We start from the raw sequence: 21,984 nt of genomic DNA, 5'->3' as shown, positions 1-21,984 counted from the left end.
TTTTAAGTTGCTATCTACTCAGTGTAATGTCTTCAGTCATCTTTGCTAAGCAATTAGAGCTCTTTTTGTGATCCGCTATGAGACTTTTTTACAAGCAGTGTGATTTAGAGCTTCACCAGATGTGTTGAGATTCAGATCTGTAGTACTCCCCCCCAAAAAAACCCCTCAGCTCCTCCTTTGATGACACATTTGTAATTAATTAGATGTCAAGAGTACAGCTAGACTTTGCAGGAAGACCTTGAAAATCTGTAATGGTGAGTGCTTGGCAGAAGTTGTGGCCAGAAAACAAATCTGGTGCATTTCTCCCTGGTTTCTCTAGACGTCCTCCCTGCAGACAGTTATTCGTGGAATCTGTGTTGGTATCAGTAGGGGTGTTGGTTAATCTCTCACTGAGCACAGCTGAAAATGAAACAGACACGACAGGCTCTGAGAGAGGATAACAGCAGGGAGAGAATTGACAGAAGGGATGTCTTTATTTATAACTGAAATGCTACAGGTTTTTTTTTTTGTTTTGTTTTTTGAGAAAAAGCAAGAATGAAGAGAAGGAGAGTAAGAGAGTCCTTTCTGGGTCATCCAGCCTAATGGGCAGATAGCAATGTTTAGTAGACCCTGACACATTTTCAGTGATTTTGACATGATATGCTTAAATTAGATTGCACAATTATAAATCTTTGCACTTTCTCCGTAACCCCAGAGGGATAGCACATGACATTCAATGCAACAATGCATCATCAAGCAAGCAAATGTAATTGTCTGCCAAAACCACTGTACCATACTGATGAATGTTATTGGCGTGTTTGAGAATACTTACTGCATGATTTACAACACAAGCTTGACTAAACATATCTGTGGCTCTAAAAACCTGTCTTACATGGATGAGCGCAATCACAGTCATTTCCTAGGACAGCTGTTTAAACAATGAGGTTAGGATTAATTGGATTGTATATTCAGAAGTGTTTCAGATGTACAGTTCAATAGCATCAAATCAAGACATTACATTAACCAACAGACAGAGTGAAACTAAGTGCCTAAAACATAATTTCACCACCACAGTACTTCGGTAACTGCATTTTTTTTGGTGACAGTTATTGAGAGAAAGATGACACACCATACTAGTCTTGGCTACACGTCATAAAATAAAGACGCATTACATTCGTGTACAACTTATGTGACTCAGATATTATATAAGTGACAATGCAAGTACATTTTATTGCATTAAGTTTTGCCCATAGTCATGTTTTTATACAGTGCTTGTACATAATAAACCATGAAATAAAGACTTGTGTACTAGAAAAAAGGCTACATGTGCCGGAGCACGGATACACGTCCCGGGCACAGAGCGCACGGTAAGTGCGCGCGCTCATTCGCGGAGAAACAATTCCCTCAGTTTCTTCCTGAACTCCCTGCGCATGAGACAGTAAATGACGGGGTTTAAACAGCTATTTGCATGAGCAAGACAGACAGTCAAGGGGAACACGTAGGTGTGAATGATGTAGTATGTCTTATCCCAGTACACCGCGTTGAACTTGACTAGGACTCCCCAGAACGTGATGGCATGGTTAGGCATCCAGCAGAGGAAGAAAGACAAAACCACAATGGTTATGGACCTCGTGACTTGCGTTCTGCGTTTGGGATTATTCTTCATCCCGCGGTGGCGGATGAGTCTTGAAAGCAGCAAATAACTGACAGAAACTATTACCATGGGTAAAACAAAGGCAACCAGTATTTTCTGAAGGTGGTATACCGCTAACCAATGCTGTCCATCGGGGAACCTTAACAAACAAAGTTTTTCCCCTGCCACGTTTGTGACCGTTGAGAAAATCAACGTTGGCGCAGTGGCCACGGTCGCCAGGAGCCACAGGACAACGCAGACCGATTTGACGGAGCAGACGGTCTGTTTGCTGCGGTCTTTCAGTGCAGAGGCGACAGACCAATACCGAGTGATACTCATAGTAGTGAGGAAGAACACGCTGGCATACATGTTCATTACCGTCACCGACAGGATGATCTTACACATGGCATCTCCAAATGGCCAGCTGAAGTCTAGAGCGGTGTCCACAGCCCAGAAAGGTAGAGTCAACACAAACTGAAAATCCGTCACAGCAAGATTAAGGATGAAAACGTTTATTTTGGATTTCCTTCTCTCTTGTCTCACCCGAACAAAGAACAGCACCAACAAGTTCCCAACTAAACCGATGGCACACACTACTGAATAAGTAATAGAGATAAATAACCTCAAAATCGGACTCCCGTCGGCGGAGACATCGATGTCCTCCAAGTTCTTGAAATGTAATAGGTCACTTATTGATTTGTTCACTATACCACTCTGATTAATATCTTCCATTGTCTAAGCCAGTGTTGCAACTGAAATTTTACCCATGTCACTAAAATTGTCAAATTACCTTCTCCAAACAAGCCTGACAAGTTGTCATCATTTAGATTATCCTTCGCAGAGCTCGTGAAATTGTCCAAACTGTGTAAATTGCAGCGCGCGTATATGGCGCGTGCTCTGCGAACAGCCTGCCCCTGGCTCTCTGCGATTGGTGAGTCCGAATAAAACATCCCTGTCCATGCGCGCTTGGCTTGCAGAGGAGCTATTGTGATGAGAAAACATAATTTTTAAACCACAATTTATAATGATATTCCGTTTAGTATGTGACTGAACAGTCGGTCTTAAGACTGAAGCAGTGCCAGTCTATTCCATTACGGACAAGGTTTAGTCTAATGAATTTATTTTCCTAATCAAATTTCCTGAATTAAGAAAATATTAAGCTGCCACTGAAGGAAATAATTGTTTATACGGTAATAGTGTGCAATGGTATTTAATTCTCTCTTCTATCGTAATTAAAGGTGGGAGTCAGAGAACAACAGAACCAGAACGCTGCGTTTGCTGCCATCTACTGTTTTTAAACATCGACAGCAACAAGTTAGCGATGTCCCATTCACCTCCCCCCAGTGCACCCAGCACGCCTGTCACAGGTCTAAGGTCAGAGCACCGATGGGTGTATGAATGACTCTTCACTGTCACCTGACCTCTTCGGTTTCATCCCTGCCCATAGTAAGAATTCAACCCAATTAGTTTAAAATTCGAAATGCAAACTACAGTGAAAATGAAAGCTGATACCTTAATCCGGTAATGTAGTGGATACGTTTATGTAATTCCGTGATGTTTTTGACGAGCTGGGAGCGTACTGCCAAACGCTTTTGTGGCTGCTTCGCGTTTTCTTACTAGTGCATATACGATTTGAGGAGGATGAGCTTATCTGACAAGTATACACAAACCTTTCACCCGCAGTGTTTTTGGGTACAGACAGACCCATAATGGCTGATAATGTTCATAAAATAAGTAACTATGTCATGCTTAACAAGGTTAACTAGTCAATAATCATAAAAAAAGTGTTTTGCTGGAATAAAGAATAAAGAAAGAAGTTATTCAAAGTTAACTCAATGCATTTATTACATCTAAACATCTCTAAATAAACAGATAACATTCATTAAGTAAACAATTTCTTCCAATGCATGTAATAAATATTTTTCCCTTAGTACTTTATACAAACTGACATTGTTCTACTGTACAATATTTCTTCCACATCTCCTTAAAAAGACGTTTCTCTTAGAGGACATGCCACAGACAGAGGAGGTGTATTTTAAGGCAGTGAGCGCAGATGTCAGCTTATTTTAAATGGAAAATAATAAAATAAAATTTGACTTAGACACCAAGTCCACTTGTAGCACAGTTTTTGCATTTAAAAATATAGAAATAATTTTAATGTTTCAGATCCCACTTCAGAACACAAATACACATCACAGAAACATCCATGTTTGCACAATATACCCTTGTCAAAACACACCCATTCTCCCACTCTCTCACTCACACACACACGCACACACGCACACACACACTCCTCTTCAGCCATTATAGCTATCAGTGAAAAAAGATGTTCACAAATTTTGTTGTTGCCTTTGACCAAAACAAAACATCCTTTGTATGTTCCGGAATAAATAACTCCAGCTATGTTTTTAATGTTTTTACATACAATGAAGAGAACCAGAGGTGCTATGATGAAATACTGATCAACAAGAATTCTTCATTAAAAAGCAGTTATGTTTATACTGGGCTTTGTTGTGTGTTGCCACAATAATCACAAAGTATTCAATTTGATGCTGTGGAATAAGCTGTACGCTGTATGAAAACAAACATGTTCTTTGCCTTCAGTTCTCATAGCAACCACAGCACAACTCAAGGTGAGCCTGTTACCAGGGGTGTGATCCACTGCACTGAGTAAAGATGACAAGACACCCAGGCTATAACAATGTCAGACACCTGCGAGACCAACAGCAGGCTTTAGAACATAAACCACCAAGCAACCGCAGGAGTGAAAAAACCAACAAAGAAGTGCAACTCCTAGTGTATCTCTGGATCTAAACACTGCCTAGATCACTGCTGGCTTTGGTGAGATTTGACACAAGAGAAATACTCATTAAAAAGCAAGACTCCAGGCCAAGTTCTGATAGAAGTCATGTGGAAAAAACTATTAACATCTTGGTCATGCATTATGTTCGACACCAGGCTGACTGAATCAATGTCTTCTCTTTTACAAACACATCTCTGATTAGGCTAGCCTGCTGGGCTGGGTGACAACATTTTACATATATAAAATCAGTCGGGGAGGGGGGGACGACTTGAAAACAAGTTTTTAAAAAAAGGTTTAAAAGTTGCAAGAGCATATAGTGCATGAGATGACAAGCAACTGAACAAAAGTTTTAAATACTATTTCATGAACTCACAAGGTTGCAGAAAAAACTTAAATACTGAGCAGAAATGTGGACCAGAGAGGACGGGCATTTAGAGAATGATGGAAAGGCGTAACATAAAATTCAGTTTGAGGGGATAAGCCTATCATCATTATTTCAGTCAGTGAGGATTTAGGGCAAGATGTGAGCAGTGCTTAGTCCCTAAGCAGTCATGTGACACAGTAAAGACTGCATGGACACACACACACACACACACACACACACACACACACACACACACACACACACACACACACACACACACACACACACACACACACACACACACACACACACACACACACACAAAACCTCCATACCCCAACCCCCCTTATCATACACATGTGCACAGAAACACACAGGCAGACTGTAGCCTTTAAATATTCCAAATCCTTGCAGGGAAAAAAAGATACGGTTTCCTTCACCCTTATTAAATTAAATCACTTATTAAATAAATATGTTTTTCAACACAGAAAGTGTTGAGCCGTAAGATAAACGTCATGCAGATCCAGATCAGGACAGCTGTCATTGAATATGCTCTGAAAGCCTCTCTCTTCCAATTTTAGAGCTTGGAAATATTAATTGTTCATTGCAGCTTTTAACCACAACTTCTATTTTGAAAAATTAAAAACTCAATGGCCACAATCTTTTTTTTTAATACTGGAAGCTCTATAAATAGTGAGGGATTCTAAATATTGTTAATCCATGCATGGAGGAGAGTGGCTATGAGCTCGTGAGTGACTGTCAGGATGATTGCCCGACTGTCAAGGGTCATAACAGGTCGAAGTCTCCTAACTCATATACATCCTGTCAGACGACACCAGAATAAATAAAGAGTGGCTTTAGCAGACACGTGAGTGCGTGTGTGTGTGTGGTGCTGAAGAGACACGGCATCATATCAAACACAGATGACTCGAACTCCATCAACAGCTTGGCAGGACACTGGACTGGATGAAATGGCAGGGCTACCTTACATGTGAAGTTCACATGGGTCTTACTCCAGCGTGGATCGAGTTCAAACACAGATATGTCCAGATTTTTGCTTACTTTCAACTTAGGCTCTTAGCGTTTTCTTTCCACCAGAAAACCCAAAACCTTTTGGGATGAAACACTGTTGCATCTTTCCGCTCATCTCCTCATGGAAACACAAGGGAACAACAGAGGGCAATGCACAATGTGAGTCACTGGAAAGAAAGAACGAAAAGGGGGAACAATTTCCTGTGGCGTCCATTTCGGCATTGTGCAAACAAAAAAAAACAAAACCCAAAGTGGTGTGAAAAATCAAGCAATGGCACACAAGGTCTTGCTCAAGATGGAAACATGACACTAGAGGCAGTGCACAGGGCTGTCTGCTCTAAAGTATAAATAAGTGATGAAGAAGGAAAACAAAAACAAGCAAAGAAGCAGAAATGGCCATCGGTCGCCGTGGCTCCACTCTCCGTAGCATATTCCTGAAGGGCAAGGAATGCTTGTTGACAGTTCATTATACTTCATATCATTTAAAAGTGTTAGAAAATCATCCGCAGGTTGAAAAAAAACCCAAGACAGCCTGCACTGGACAGTGCGCGTGCTGCTGAGCAGACCATGCCTGGAGTCCATCTGTCGCCGCAGGCGACCGCGCTGGCAGGCACAACGCGAAGGCGTGGGAGGTTCACGCCTTCGCCATGGATGCAGAAAGGATACTGAATGTAATGTAGCAAAGAAACGGAAAAAACACAACAGCAACTAAAGAGACACAAAATATTACAATAACAGTATAATCAAGGACAAAACAAAATGAGGATTTGGGATGAAGTAAAGAAAAGGTCGTCCCCCGCCCCCCACCCCCAATGGAAGAAAACGAACAAACAAAGAAGGAAAAAACCCTTAGTTATTCGCAGAGTAGGAAAAAAAAAGTTTTTCCGAGTTTATATATACAAAAGGTAAAACTGAAAATATATTTGTTCTCTGTACACGGCAACGTTCATCTTCGTTTAGGAAAACAACAACAACAACAACAAAAAAAACCCCTTTACTTTCCTTTTCGGGTTTCTTTTTTAGTTTGTTTTTTCTTTTTTCCTGTCAACGTCGAGCGTCTCTCCCATCCTTTTTTCTTGGACTCTGCGGGTACCGTGTCAGTCTAGCGAGATGACGTCTGGGATGGAGCCGTAGAGGGCGGAGGCTATGGCAGCATCGGGGCCAGCACGGGCGGAGGGCGGCAGGCCGTGCGCGTCGCGCAGGCTCCCGGCCGAGCCCAGGCTCCCGGCCGAGCTGCTGCCGCTGCTGTTGCTGCGGTGGGTGGGGCCGGCTGGGCCGTGCACGCCTCCGGCTCCGCCTACCGGAGTGCCCGGCGGGTCCAGGAAGAGCTGTGGAGAGCCGTAGGGCAGGAAGCGGTTCAGGAGGAGGTCGTGGTCCTCGGTCGCCGAGGCAGCCGCTGCCATTACCATGTTGTAGTGCTGAAAGGGACGGGTGGAGAGTGGACAGAAAGAGAGAGAGAGAGAGAGAGAGAGAGAGAGAGAGAGAGAGAGAGAGATAGAAAGAAAGAGAGGGAGACAGATCAGTAATAATTACAGCAAGAGAATGAGTATTGTGTTAGTTGTAGCTGTTAATTGTAGTGTTAACTTCAGTTCTCCTTTCAGCAGTCTTACCTGATGATTGTCTCCTTGTAAAAAGGAGAAAAAGTTGAGATCTGTTAAAAACATAAAAAACACACTGTGATTATGCCCATGTTCATAAGTCATTTGATATGGCATATGTGAATGTTTTACTTTCCATGACACTTCATGGATGGCACAGCAATACTAATGTATGTATGTATGTATGTATGTGTGTGTGTGTGTGTGTGTGTGTGTGTGTGTGTGTGTGTGTGTGTGTGTGTGTGTGTGTGTATACCTGTAAGGTCGTTAGGAGTAGGATAGTAGTGGCGATAGTCCTGTATGAGGGGTGGTGGAGGGGGGATATAGTTGGTCTCCACTTGAGGCATGCTGGGAGTTCGACTCACAGGAGATGCCTGTGTACACAGATTCAACACTCTACACACAGACACACACACAGTCCCACAGATAACATAGCAAAACATGCATTATAACTTATACACCATTTGCATTCATGGCATTTCACAGACACACGTAACCAGAGTGACTTACGAAAGTGCACCAAGAACAACATACAGAATGTATGCAGAAAATGGTCATCAAAGTGAAAAAACTGCAACGTATAAACATTTTGAAAGAACTCCCTAACTGATATAAAGCCAATCTAAACACACTTTTCAGAAAAGCATTATGGAAATACACCGAGGTGTCTGCAAACCCAAGAGAACGCTGGAGTCCTCCGTACTCACCCCTTGTTCATCTGTGGTGAGGTGGGAGAGAGCGAGGGGCAGCTCCTCTTCGGCAGGGGCTCTTCCTCCTCTTCATCCTCTGACGAGCTGTCCAGGGTCAGGTCAATCACCTCCACCTTCTTGCTGCCGCCACTTGCCTGGGAGCTGGACTTCTGCTCAGGTGCCGACGTCCGGCACGCACCTGTCCACAAGGGGGTGAGCGGGGGAAACCGCAGCAGTGGCAGGAAATGAACGGCAGGAAAAAAATAAACAAAACAAAAAAAAAGGGGGGGGGGGGGGGGTTTGCTGCTGCCATGCTTCAGAGTCTCAGATAGTAAGTCATTTTAGCAGGTTAACCACTAAGCCTCCGCACCACACCAGTACTGTGCTTGGGTGAACCATGAAGAACCTTTTTTGTGTGCAACTGTTCAATTAATGTCTTTCACATTCCTTGACAGGCAATTTGCAATGTCAGACAAGCTTACCTGTAATTATAGAAGTTTTCATATAATTTTCGCATGCTTGATATTCTCCCAATTCTTTCTGAAGCCTATTAACTTTGATGATTACACCACCCCCCAATAAAAACCACACCAACTGACAGAAAGATGAATGCATAATCGAAATTAAACAAGATAAAGAGATATAGTCTATGAAAAATGGAACTGGAGGAAAAGTAACACAAACAACAATATGACAAAGTTTGACTCTAAAACAACAACAAAGATAAAAATGAAAGAACTAGACCAAAACAGAGCAAGGAAACTTCATAAGAACTTTACAATACCTTGCAGTAATTTACGAATGATGTACTAGCCAAGCAAAGAACGAAACAAACATTGTGCACAGAGTATGCAGGAATCACAACACCACTGTTCAGTTAACTGAACTACACTAACATTTTAATAAACTCAAATATTATTGGCTATATAGTTTCAATATGGACCGATATATATGCATTGGATCGATGAAATTACGTTGTTCTTTTTAGAACATCTGCATCAATAAAAAATGATATACTGTTATGCGCCTAGTCCAGGACTGTAGGTTTAGTATTTAGTACTGCATAAAAGCAGCTAGACTATCACATAGTCAACCCATACCAATATTATAATCACACTTGATTGGGAACTTTTCGCCTGGGCTCAAAATCCATGTATGAAATATATTTACATATGTCTCTATAAAGCAAACCTTTAGTTCTCTGCATGTTTCCTTATCTAATTCCTGTTTTTTATATATATATATATATATATATATATATATATATATATATATATATATATATATATATAGAGAGAGAGAGAGAGAGAGAGAGAGAGAGAGAGAGAGAGAGAGAGAGAGAGAGAGTTTGCTATTCTTCTCTTCTGCAGAAATCCATAAAAAGAATCTGAAAGTCTTGCATATACTCAAATAAAAGAGAATGAAACATCCGACAAGAAGTTCAACACCCTCCAAAAGAGGCTTCATTTCGCTCCGTATCATGTGGGCTCTGCATATGAAATGTTGCTTTAAGGACACATGGAAGCTGTCAGAGATTATGCATTCATACTGCCAGCCATCAGACCTCGAAGCAACAGCTAGATTCCAGCCTTTGTTCTACACCGACATGCATGTAGGGAGCTACAGGAGGCTGACGGTGGTATGTTTGGTATGTTTTCACTAATTAACATGAGGATTAGCATACAGTTCACTTCTGTCTGGAAGGATTATTCTCTCCTTCACATCTGAGGGAAAAATTCTTTCATGTTTGTTTGAAACGTAGGAAAGTGAAAATGGACGATTTTTATCGCCCCAGTCATTTACCATCAAATTCCTTTGATATACATAAACTTTACTGTGTCAACTTTTCTTCGTCAGCAATTTTAAAACTTAAAAAACTCTTATTTATTTAATTAATAATTGTTAAATGTATATCAAGACACCTTTCAGATATAATTACACAACCACCATATTTGTATTTTCTCTGTGGGCTCAGAGATTTTCTCCCCACCTATTTGCCATGTTTACCTGCTGTGCTATTAGCCAACCACCCACTCACCCACCCACCCACACGCATACACACACTCATACATGCCACATGACATTCAGCAAACCCATTCTCATTCATGTTTCTAAAGTGTGTAGTTTCGTATATAAACTTACTTTAAGGACACTCTAGATTTTATTCCATCATTACATTTCATTACCAAACAGTTATTACAGTATAAGGAGTAATTTATTGATGCACAATTCTTGAAGAGAAACACAAGGTGCAGAAACAGGAAGTTACCGTCAACGCCGTTACATGAAGCAGACACCTCCTGAACTTCCTTTTTTGACCTCATGGGGGCCCAGCTCCCATCCTCCTTAAACTGAATCTCGTCACAGTCTACACAACTGTTTAAAATCTCCATAAACAACCTACAGAGAAGGAGAGAGGGAGAGGGAGAGAGAAAGATATTAGTAAACAGGGATCCAACTGAAGCACTTGGTAAAGAATTTTTTTCCCCCTCTGTGCTTTGTTTAATCATTAATATAAGAACTTTTCCTTTTCATTTATAATTGCACTCGCCAACCACTTTATTAGAAATATTTATTACAAACACAGCTTATGTGTAAAGTCGGAGACCAGGCCATCTGCTGCAGTGAACAGCTTGTGTTGGTCATCCATCTCAGCACCAGTTTCTGACCACAGGACTGACAAGAGCAGCCAGCAGCGATGGTGACATCTGAAGCTCCCAGCAGCACTGCTGATAATGCTATACTAGTGTAACACCTGACAGCAGCCCTGCAGGCCTGTGCTCAGAAACTGACCAGTGATCAGTGTCACAGGGGACAGCTGATGCTAGGCAACAGATGGGCTTCAGCGACTGTAAACCCACATAATGCACCTAGTATAGTATAGCAGACAGGTGGACTTGATGTGCTCAGTGAGTGGAGGTGTTAGTTAGGTGCAAGGTAAGAGCTCCTAATAAAGCAGTTTGTGGATGCATGTAGTGTGCCTCGGCAGTAATGAAATATATGACATTAATGCCAGTGAAATATTGAGAGCAAATTCAGAGAGCGAGAGAGAGAGAGAGAGAGAGAGAGAGAAAGAGAGAGAGAAAGAGAGAGAGAGACTACAAAATAGTTTTGTAAGTGCTCTGGTGTCCTGTTAGGCCCTGGTGTGTTATTGATCATGCAGATTTGTAATGTGCATGTGTGTCGTGCGAGGGGCATACCCGTCGATGATGAGGTGCTCATATGGGGCCTTCTTGTCGCAGACTGGACACACCCAGGTGGGTTTCTTCTCATTCATCTGGATGTAGAGTGTGGCATCAAAGCACTGCAGGTGGGAGCATGTCACTGCCCTGCATGGAATCATCAACCGCATCTTCCCCAGCTGTGCGCTCAAACACACACACACACACACACACACACACACACACACACACACACAGACACACAGACAAAACACACATACCACATGGAGAAACACATACAAGTTACAGGCAGGGAGACAAACCAAAGACGACAATATCAGATTCAGACAGACACCCCTACCGCAAAGTGCAACTGATGAAGAATGGTTATATTTGACAGATGATTAATGAGAGCATTTTCAAGAATTAATCATAATTCCAAAACATTTCCAAACAGTAAGTTATCGTGACCATAGCTGAAACCAGGTATTTCAAAACTGCAGCATGATCTCTAATACTTTAGCTGAAGTAAGGCTCTAGGCCATCAGGCTGCAAGCCCGCACTTGTCAAGCGTTTCTACCAAGGCTGTGTATGGGAGTGTGTGTGTGAGTGCATGTGCTTACCGGACACAGTAACGACACTCGCAGACTGGTGGTGGCGATCTCGCTGTCAGGGTCTGCCGTTAACTTCTCTTTGACTAGAGGGAGATAAGAGAGTGTAGCGTGTGGTTGTGAGGTCATGGGAGAGAACGTTCAGATCAAGAGCCGGGTGCCAGCCACCACGGCTCAGAAGACGTGTGGCAAGCGTGTTTGAGAGGAACCAACAATGAATCAACACAAAAACAACAGCTCTACCCAACAGAGTAAGTAAGGACCCTCCCATGGCCATCTACACTTTAAATGAAAAACCAACAACAACAAAACAAAAACAATAAACCTCCCCCCAACACAATTAATCAAATGTTGAATCTTAGTAGTCTGGCATGGCCCACCAACACGACGCGCTAGTAAAATAGAATCCCGCAAGAAATAGCACCGGTGGAGGTGGAGGTTACCGTGGAGACGCAGCCAGTGCTCCCCGTGTGTGCGAAGGCGACACCCACCCCCGGCCCCAGCAGCGTGCTTAGCGGCTACCAGCTCGTGCACAATTTAGCACAGTCTCTAGACGGTGCAGCAATAAATTAGTGGTGCAGGCTGAAGCATTTGGAGCGGCTGCCTTGAGCCCGGGTGCCATTAGAGCAGAATTTACAACCTGCTGCGGCAATTACGGGAGCATTCTTTTAGCATTAACAAGCTAGCTCAGACACTTTATAGTCTGCTGTTTGCAATATGTGACCAATCAGGCAATCTGGAAACTTTGTGAGGCTGACTTAAGAATCCTATTGGAGTTGTTCGCACAAAATATAATAATGTTAGATTTGTACACAATTATTTTAGAGAGAAAAGATATCGTTCCTACTAAGCAAGAGTTCCATGTTATGGACAATTTTTGGTAGCACTTTATATCAGACCTGTTACAGTGTAAAAAGACATTAATCCCAGTGTAATACTGAGACTAACAATACGTGACAATGCATTGATACTGTGTATATAAAAAATGGAAAACACCGAATCAGTGGATTTGGAACACAGTGAAGAGAGAATCAGTTTATTGTTTTTCATCTCAATGCATTATTTCCAAGTTTGCATTATACTTCTATATTGTGCATTGTAATTAATGGAAAATTCACACTGTAACAGTGTTGGTGTAATGATGTAATTATTTTTGCTAATTTCTTACAATGTTTTAAAAATTTGCATGGATGATCATAGATCTCTTCTCTTTTTACCAATGACATCCTACACAGAAAACACTGAGCCTCCAGTGCCTGGAGGGTCTGAAGGTCTGGTGCGGGGTCTTACTGAGGGCGCGCGAGTGGTCTGGGTTTCTGATGCCCTTGGCACGAAGTCTCTGTAACAGGGCTGTGGATGACTGCTGCTTCACCAGATACACTGCCATGGAGTAACTCTGAGGGAGTAACACACACACACAAAACACTTTAAATATCTGACTATGTCAGCAGAGTCATGTGTCATGATGACATCAGTGGGGTGGTTAAAGCCTTTCATAATCCAAATCATACAACACAGTCAGGCATGTAGTTGGTACTGAATAAAACAATCCCACCCACTGTCTAAATACTTCATAACTCATCCACACACACACACACACACACACACACACACACCAACAGCTGAATTTCCACTGATCTTTATTTACTGGAATGGAAATAAGCTCTTGACCTTACAACCCTCTAAGGCTTTGACATATTGGCATCATTACGCTCACACTCTCACACTATCAGAGTTCACCACTGGAACATATGGCCCCCCACGACCGTAGGTATAATTCATGGCTCCGGCTGAATGTGAAATGCCTGCCATCTAAGACAGGGCAAATTATATGGTGCATGAGCCAATGGCTTTGACACCTGTATAGAGCACCAGACGTCAAACAGGGAGTACGATGGGACACAGCCTCTGTCTCCAAACTTGAGAAAAGGGTGAGGCGTTTACCTCACTTTATAGGCATGCCACCTGCAAGTTCAGACCTGTGGTACGATAACAACGTCACAGCTAATGGGGCTCCGATAGAGGAGGAATGACCATGTGGGTAAAGGCCCGCATGGAGCGCAGGGAGTGACTGCGCAGAGAGCGGCATTTTAATCAGAAACCCAAACAGTCATTTTGATAGGGAAGACTTTCCTTTGCTTTTAGTGATAATGGTCTAGATGGCAGATTTAAAAAGAATAGCCACAAAATGGTTATTCCAGCTGTGACTCTTGGGCACTTGTCAGTTCAAGTTCAAGATTCCTAAAACAGACACACACATTAAAGGATTTAAAATATATTGCATCCAAGACATCTGCATGTCTATTTGCTGAGCTTTAACAATACCACTGGAATATGCCATGTGGTATTCATCATAGGAACGTGGAGTTCATCTACAGTGCAGTCTGTAAATAACAGGGAGGTGGATTTTGGCACTGTATTCCAGTACAGTGAGCTTCAAACTAAAAAACTATCATTATGTTAAAATGCAGAGTGTCAGCTTTAACACAAGGGTGTTATCGATGTAGGTGGGACCAAATATGAATCGCAGGCATTTTTACATACATTCCCCCCACCACAGGGGGACCATAAGAAACTGGATACACAAACAATTAAAATGACCAAGTTTAGTTCTTGACTGCAAATTCTTGAAGTCTACCTAAAACATATGACCTGCAGACCTAACCAGACACTGGGGGTGCTCCGACTGGGTGCCCTGGTGTCTGGCATGTTTAAAAAAGCAGGAATTTAAAAGGCCAAAAAGGTCAGAAAAGAAGAAGTGAAAGTGAGTAAAGAACACTGTACTCCTGAGGTCCTGACAACCTCTACTGCCTTTGTGGAAGGTTCCTGGTCATTGGCTTACTACTGGCCCCTAGTTACTGAGGCACTCAGGTGGACCTGAGCATGTTAGATGCTGCTTGGTGGTTCACAGGTAATACGGCTCTCCAAGAAATGACTGAGCATCCAATAGTCCTTAAAATATGAGGACTATGTATAAAAACGGTTGAAATTTAAACAATACAGACTTTGGGTTGCCTCGAATTAAAGCACTCTGCCACTTGACTTATATTTAAGGCATCGCTGGCTTGTTATTTCCAAAGTGCACTGTATATGTAAAACGACCACCGGTCCAGGACATCAATAGACCAACCATCCTTACATAAGCATGGCCTTGTGAAAGGTTATCTGTGGCATCTGGGGTCAAATCTAAAGAGAGTGATTGAGAACAGAGGCGCATTCACAAAGGGAAGGGATTGGACATTCCACAGTGCACAGGATGACCACGAGCATACCACATCCCCTCCACTGCACCGTGTGGGTCTCAGACCTCAGACTGCATTCCCACAAGGCCACAGTACTGCACTCCAGTCCCAGCAGGTTGCACTGCACTTGAACGAGTCGCTCAGCTAACCATCGAGCCCTGAATCGGGTGCTTCAGAGCGGAAAGTGTGTCAAAGCCTGCGAGGAGCTGGCCCCTAGAGGCCACAGGGCTCGGGTGCAGGCCTACCCTGCCGATCTCAGACGTCCAGGACACCACGATGGTGTTGGGGACGGTGGTGGACAGCCGGACCAGTGAGGTAATGTTGATGGGTCTGCTGGGGCGCTTTGGTTCGACTCCATTTTTGGTGGGAGGAAGGTAGCCCTGAGGGAACACGAATACAAAGATCACACAAGCTTACATAAACCTCACACAAGTTTACTATAAAACTCAACTTCAGGCTTCCTTTTTTGGCTTTTTGGCACTTCAGACTCTCTGAATTATTGACTGATGGATGAATGGAGGGATGTTTTTCCCTCTTTCTCACCGGAAGATTACATGGTTTCCCATTGACTTTTACACAGAGGTTAGGAGGAAAGTGGTCTTCCTGTGGACAGCTGGTTTCTGATAAGCAAAACCTAGAGACAGACAGCATTCGGACAAACAAAATAAGATATCCTTACATATTACTTGACCATTAACAGATACAAAGCTGTTTTAAGTCAGTTTACATCAAAATGATCCACCACATAACCACGCATACTGCTTACCGTAACTGTACTTGTACCGTGAAATCACATTTGGTCCCAGAGATGTCCCTTAAGGCAAAATCAAATGTCATTTAAAAAACTGCAATGGTCTTTCTAGCAAAAAAATCACAGTTAGGCTGCATCCTTTTGCAACAATAAAAAAAAAACACAACTGAAAAAAAAAAGATTTTTAAACTAGCTACAGACTTCCCAAGACTTTGCCCATTATTTGGGAGGGTTTTCTGGATTTAGCAGATTAAAGTGTCTGTCTGGTTTCAGAGATAGAAATCAGGAAAGAAGAAACATTTTGTGCCTTGGCAGTATGACACTTCACACACAACATACTGGTGTAGTGGTAACAGACAAAGCATGCAAGTGTTCTCCTAGAAGCCTAACTGAGGAGTCTGGCCTGCATCCACCTTAAAGTGTGAAGTACTTATAAACACACTATGTCATCAGGAAAAAAAAAAATGAATCGGAAAAGGGGTGAGGGCATGACTTTAAACATGGACAGTAGAAATAACGGCACCGCACAGGCCGACCCGCAGATGAGGCATATGTTCAGACGAAAGGCGGTAAGGGAGCGGCGAACCCTCCAGTTCTGCTTTAGTCTGTGATGACTCTCATCATTCCCAGAGTGCGGCCAGGGGAACTTACATGGAGCTGCTGATCTGCTGGACTTGCTGTGGCGTTAGTGCAAACGCGAAACACGTTTCCTGAAAGCGCTGGCTGTTGTCTGAAGCTGGAAATTCAAAGGTGGGGTGGGGGGGTCCAGAGGGTGGGGAGGAGATACAAAAATGTCAGCATCTGCCACCAATCAGGATCAAGTCACATATTACTTCCTTTTTTTGTTGCTTGTTTTCTTTTGTTCACACAGGTGACAATGACAACTAATAAAAGGAGAGGAAACGTAAACCCCGACATGCAGCCAAAAATCCCCGTAGTGACACCTGACAAAAAAAATGTGGTGCTCCACCAAGGCTGCTAACCACCAGCCTCAACTTACAGCGCTAAACTGGGACCCAGTTCCTTCTCTGCTTATGGTGACTCTCATCGCATAAGTGGAGATCCTCTACTCTGAGATGGTCTCCATTTTCTAACCAAAAATATGCTTTGGTTTAAAAGGAAGAAAGAAAAGAAAGAAATATAGCCTTTTAAAGAAATTCAAGCATGTTTCTGTGAAAAAGCTCCTCCGAGCACACGTCTGTGAAAGGCTGTGCTTGGAGGAGATGAGGCAAACAGAATGGCTAGGACAAATGTCACACTTGGCTCAGATTTGTTATTATGGTACTAAATGCAAATGAAACTGTGCTTATTCAAACCACAGCGCCAGGACGTATTCACAAAGCGCTGGGTTCGCTGGAGTTCGACCTCTCGTGTGGAGCAGAGCACACTGTGAGGAGGACTAGCTTCAGTCTCTGCAAGTATGAATCAAAAATACAAATATTAAAGGCCTGTGTGTTTCTGAAAGCATGTATGTGCACACCACCCATATTACAGCTCATTGGTTTTGTAGCTGTAGTTCTGATTCAGAACTGGATGTTAAATATTTATAATTCACATAAAGAGTAGCCAAACTAGGCCCCGCGATGGAATACTGTCAAACAAAAGGCTTCAGTGAAGGGTAGATCACTGCTGCAGATTCATATGCAAGCAATGGAGTGAAGATTCTAGAAAGGCAGAAAGGCAGGTCCTTCCAGCCGTGCATTTACTGTGTTCCTGAGCTGGTCACTTACATCAGGCGAGCAAGAGAACAAAACACCTGAAACTGAGAGAAACAGAGAGAGACGGAGCCCACAAGAGAACAAGAACCTAAGAAAGATGAAAAGTATGTGAGGGAGGAAGAGGGAGCTGGATAAAGAAACAGCCAGAGAAACCGAGTGTAAATGAGTAAATGAGGGCTCTTGAAGAGAAACTAACTGGTCGTGTTGACAGGGCTTCCATTTCTTGACTGGGTAGGGCTTTCCTGAAAACCTGTTCCCCTGATCCCATTTTACCCCTCGCCACTAACCAAGCACACGTGAACACTCATCCACTATCGCATCCATACACTCACTCCCCTCCCTTCATCCACACGCAGGCACACGTGTGTTATAGGGTATGTCCAGTCTACCGTAGGTAGAAAGGTGGAGCTAAGCCTCTTTAACAGTGAGTCGTCTTATGCCCAGTAATCTTCTGGAGGTACCCTAAAATAACCTGGACTGCTGCAACTCAATCTCTCTGCTTCATCTCTCTCTCTCTCTCTCTCTCTCTCTCTCTCTCTCTCACACACACACACACACACACACACACACACAAACACAAACACACAGAGCTACTTTACCTGCCTGAGCACACTGCGGTGCAGTCAGAAAGCCAAATAATGAAGACCCTGTCTCTCCCTCCCTTATGCTTTCCAGAACACAAACACACACCAAATGTAATTTTGACAACAGTGAAGGGCACAGCAAGAGCTTATCTCTCTATAAAAGAGTGTGTGTGTGTGTGTGTGTGTGTGTGTGTGTGTGTAAGAGAGAGAGACATGAAGCAGTGGGGGCTGGGGTGAGAGACCGAAAGGGAAAGGGGAGGAGGGGAAGTGAGAGAAAGGGGGAGGAGAGGAGGGGGAAAGAGTGAGCGAGGGAGAGAGAGAGACAGCACGCCTTACAGGTGCTGTTATAGAGACAATCATTCAATGTTCACATATACATACACCAAGGCTCACTAATGAAAGGCCAAAACAGGTTATGTGCACATACGAATGTGCACACGCACACAAACACAGTCACACGGTGTGTTCACTCTTTCATTTGCCCCTCTCCTTCACACCTTCTGTGCAACCCCTCTACCCCCACCATACAATTAATAACCCTGCAGGACAGACTTGACAACATATAATTAGAATGATCTGTATTCTCTCAATCACACGCACAGAGAGAGAGAGAGAGAGAGAGAGAGAGAGAGAGAGAGGGGGGGGGTAAGAACAAATGAAGGCAAGATAGTGAATGAGGAAGTGAGCAAAAGAGGAAGAAGGGGAAAAGAGTGTAAAGAGAAAGAGAGAGCAAGTGAAAGTGTGCGAGCTAGAGTGAATAAAAAAAGGAGAGAGAGAGGGTGAGAGGGAGGAGGAGAGTGAATAAGAGTGAGAGAGCAAGTGAGAAAGAGAGAGAGAAGAGAGTACAAAAGGAGGAAAGAGAACAAGAGAAATAGTAAGAGAAGGAGAGCGAGAGAGAGAGGGAGAGAGAGAGAGAGAGAGAGAGAGAGAGAGAGAGAGAGAGAGAGAGGGGGAGAGTGAGAGTGTGCAAGCTCCCTCCCTGCTTGAGCCAGTGCTATAAATAGCAGTGCAGTCTCTGCCATCAGATGTGTTCTTACAATTGGATGCAGAGTGGGAGTGGAGGCCCTTGTGAGCGTCCCACAGAGTCTCAGGAAGGTACAAAACTGCTTCTTTATCTCAGCTCACCTCCGCGTGCACAATCAGGAGTCAAAAACAATAAGAACAAAACTAATGCAACCATCAGCGTGAGTCTGTAGTCGCTAATAGATATGAACCTGTGTCTTTATTTAAGCTCACATCTACCAACCAAATAAAGGCATTACAAAAATACAGCAATGTGTGTCTGTGCATTCGCACGTGTGCGTGCGTGCTCAAGCAGAAAAGATGCAGAGACTACAGCTGCTTATTTAAACATCAAATACTATAGAATGAAAATCATGATAGAACATCATAAAGCCTTAGCAATTAAATCATTTAATTCTTAAGAATCTTGGATTTTGATTTAAAAACAAAAATATTTTAAATTGCTCTCCCCTAGTGCATACTTTAGTTGGTAAAACACACAGAATATAGTAGTTTACATTTCAAGCAGGCTAGTTCCCACCAGTTCTGACCATGTATGGATGCACACAATGTGTTTTTGTCCAGGGAGGAGCAGACTTGCACATTCAGAGCTCAACAGGCCAAATAAACAGTTTGTGAGCTGTTACGATTATACTGTCACCTCCCTTTGTGTGTGTGTGTGTGTGTATATGTGTGTGTATAGGTACGTACACATGTGCTAGAGCATGGCATTGTGTTAAGAGCATGGCAAGCTGTAGCTTGTCATGCTAAAGTTAATCACTATTTTTATGTTATGAGAGATTAAGTGTGGTTTGGATGATAAGATGGTTTAGAAGGGCCTCTGTCTGTCTGTATGTGTTTGTGTGTGTGTGTGTGTACGTACTGGGAGAGCTAAGTAATACTGCAGCTGGTGCAGTCTGAGCTGGGCTGGTTAAGTAGTAGCTATGAGCATGGGGAATCTCTCGTCTCCCAGTGAGCTGGGTGTGCTTCATCACTGGAGCACATTCACACTACTTTAAGAAAATCATGCAGAGTGGCCAGGTGTCTTGTGTGTGCGCGTGTCTGAACGTTTCTGTTACGATGGATATCACATGCTGTTTCAGATGCAATGCATATTCTCATGTTTCATGTAGACACACAAACACAAATATACGCACACCCAGACGCAACAAGCACACGCGCGCGCGCACACACACACACACAACATGAGGTCATTTATTTGAATGAAAACACTGTTCAGGATATTGTGCAATCCTTGAATAGCAATAAAAATTCCTTCCACTCTTTGTGCCCCCTGTGTGTCTGTGCGTGCGTGTGTGTGTGTGTGTGTATCTGTGTGTGTGTGTGTGTGTGTGTGCGTGCCTACGCGCACGTGTGTCTAACTCTCTTACATCTCAGCAGCCTGCTTTTCATGCCCTATTGCTGATACACTTCAGACTCCTTAATTCCACCCTGTAAAGCTGACTTCCACTTGCTGAATTCAACCTGTGAGAGTTCATGCCTATATACATATATACACTCTCCAGTCACTGGCCATTAGAAACAGCTACGTTCTACCTAATATTGTGCAGGCACACTATATAAGTGTATAATTACAGACTGAAGATCACATGTTGGCAAACACACATGCACACACACAGACATACACACACACTTCATCAGCCTCGTTCATGGCTGGTCAGTGTCTGGCCACAGGTCTGCTGCTGACTGGATATTATTGGGGTGGTTCAACTGCAGGGCTTGTGTTACACGCAAACTCATCACATCCCCAGGGGGACGTATGGGCTCCTGCCTCAGCCTCAGCCTTGTCCCTGACAACCGTAACCTGGCAGTTCCTAACAACCTGCAGACAGGACAGCCTCAAAAGCTCAACTGCTCCCCAAGAAGCCTCAGGGTTGCATTTGAGGGTGGGATCCAGTGCCAACACATTTAAGCCAACCTAAGATCCATATCCACCAACTTTATCCAACCTAAGATCCATATCAGCATGTTCAAATGAAATTGGTGATTATGGCCAGAATTTTCAGATCAGTATCTCTCTAACCTCCACTTGAACAAGAAGTTCAACACTGGAAGTGTTTAATTCCTCACCGAAGTGGCCGACCCTCCCTGGGTAAATGACATTGATTGAGCTAATGAATAATATATGTGTGGTGTGTTAATGGCTCTGACCAGAGCAGAATAAAGAGGATAATGATTAGAGAAAATTAAACATGCAGCATTGAGGTAACTTACATGAGTAAAAGATAGGGAGAGGGAGAGAGAAAGAGTGGGAGGGAGGGATGGAGAAAGGGGAGAGAGGGAGAGAAGGATGGATTATGAAAAGATGGGAGTGAGTGAAGGAGGGCAAGAAATAGAGGGAGAAAAAGTGGGAGACAGGGAGGGAGAGCAGGAGAAAGAGAGGAAGAGAAAGAGGGAGGGAGGGAGAAAGAGAGAGAGGTTACTGAGCACACAGCATCTGGGGTGTGAGTTAAAGGAAGGTTGTTCTTCCTGTACAACATTCCAGACTGCTGGAAGAAAGCAAAGCTAAGCCCACCAACAGCAGTGTCACCTGTATCACAAGTAAAACCTCTAGGCTAAGAAACTGCTGGCAAGGTTCACCCTGGAAAGAGTGGAGTGCCTCATGGACTCACATAGGAGCTATGTAATGTGTGCCTGTATGTAATGTGTGCCTGTATGTAATGTGTATGTAATGTGTGCCTGTATGTAATGTGTGCCTGTATGTAATGTGTGCCTGTATGTAATGTGTATGTAATGTGTGCCTGTATGTAATGTGTATGTAATGTGTGCCTGTATGTAATGTGTCTGTAATGTGTG

The 21,984-nt window shown here is 43.2% G+C and overlaps 2 protein-coding genes across 3 annotated transcripts in view; both read right to left on the bottom strand.

Moving 5' to 3' along the window:
- Positions 1–488: 488 nt before the first annotated feature.
- On the bottom strand, positions 489–4,851 carry rxfp3.3a1 (relaxin family peptide receptor 3.3a1). The gene has a single exon (XM_027004784.3). The coding sequence runs from the start codon at positions 2,342–2,344 to the stop codon at positions 1,361–1,363; it is 984 nt and encodes a 327-aa protein (XP_026860585.2). The 5' UTR covers positions 2,345–4,851; the 3' UTR covers positions 489–1,360.
- A 139-nt stretch (positions 4,852–4,990) lies between these two features.
- Positions 4,991–21,984, bottom strand: part of pias1a (protein inhibitor of activated STAT, 1a) — a 33,968-nt gene continuing 16,974 nt past the window's right edge. For both annotated transcript variants that reach the window (XM_035521098.2, XM_081706142.1), the window contains exons 3-14: positions 16,515–16,599; positions 15,879–15,926; positions 15,656–15,746; positions 15,358–15,492; positions 13,161–13,266; positions 11,883–11,956; positions 11,299–11,459; positions 10,368–10,498; positions 8,117–8,297; positions 7,666–7,805; positions 7,422–7,462; positions 4,991–7,229 (exon numbers count right to left, since the gene is read on the bottom strand). In XM_035521098.2, the coding sequence (XP_035376991.2) occupies positions 6,909–7,229; positions 7,422–7,462; positions 7,666–7,805; positions 8,117–8,297; positions 10,368–10,498; positions 11,299–11,459; positions 11,883–11,956; positions 13,161–13,266; positions 15,358–15,492; positions 15,656–15,746; positions 15,879–15,926; positions 16,515–16,599 (1,514 nt within the window). In that variant the 3' untranslated portion in view covers positions 4,991–6,908. The remainder of the gene's footprint in view (positions 7,230–7,421; positions 7,463–7,665; positions 7,806–8,116; positions 8,298–10,367; positions 10,499–11,298; positions 11,460–11,882; positions 11,957–13,160; positions 13,267–15,357; positions 15,493–15,655; positions 15,747–15,878; positions 15,927–16,514; positions 16,600–21,984) is intronic.

This window comes from Electrophorus electricus, chromosome 23 (assembly GCF_041902795.1).
Source record: "Electrophorus electricus isolate QZ-2024a chromosome 23, ASM4190279v1, whole genome shotgun sequence".
Lineage (NCBI taxonomy): Eukaryota > Metazoa > Chordata > Actinopteri > Gymnotiformes > Gymnotidae > Electrophorus > Electrophorus electricus.
This window is presented reverse-complemented; position numbering and strand designations above follow the sequence as displayed.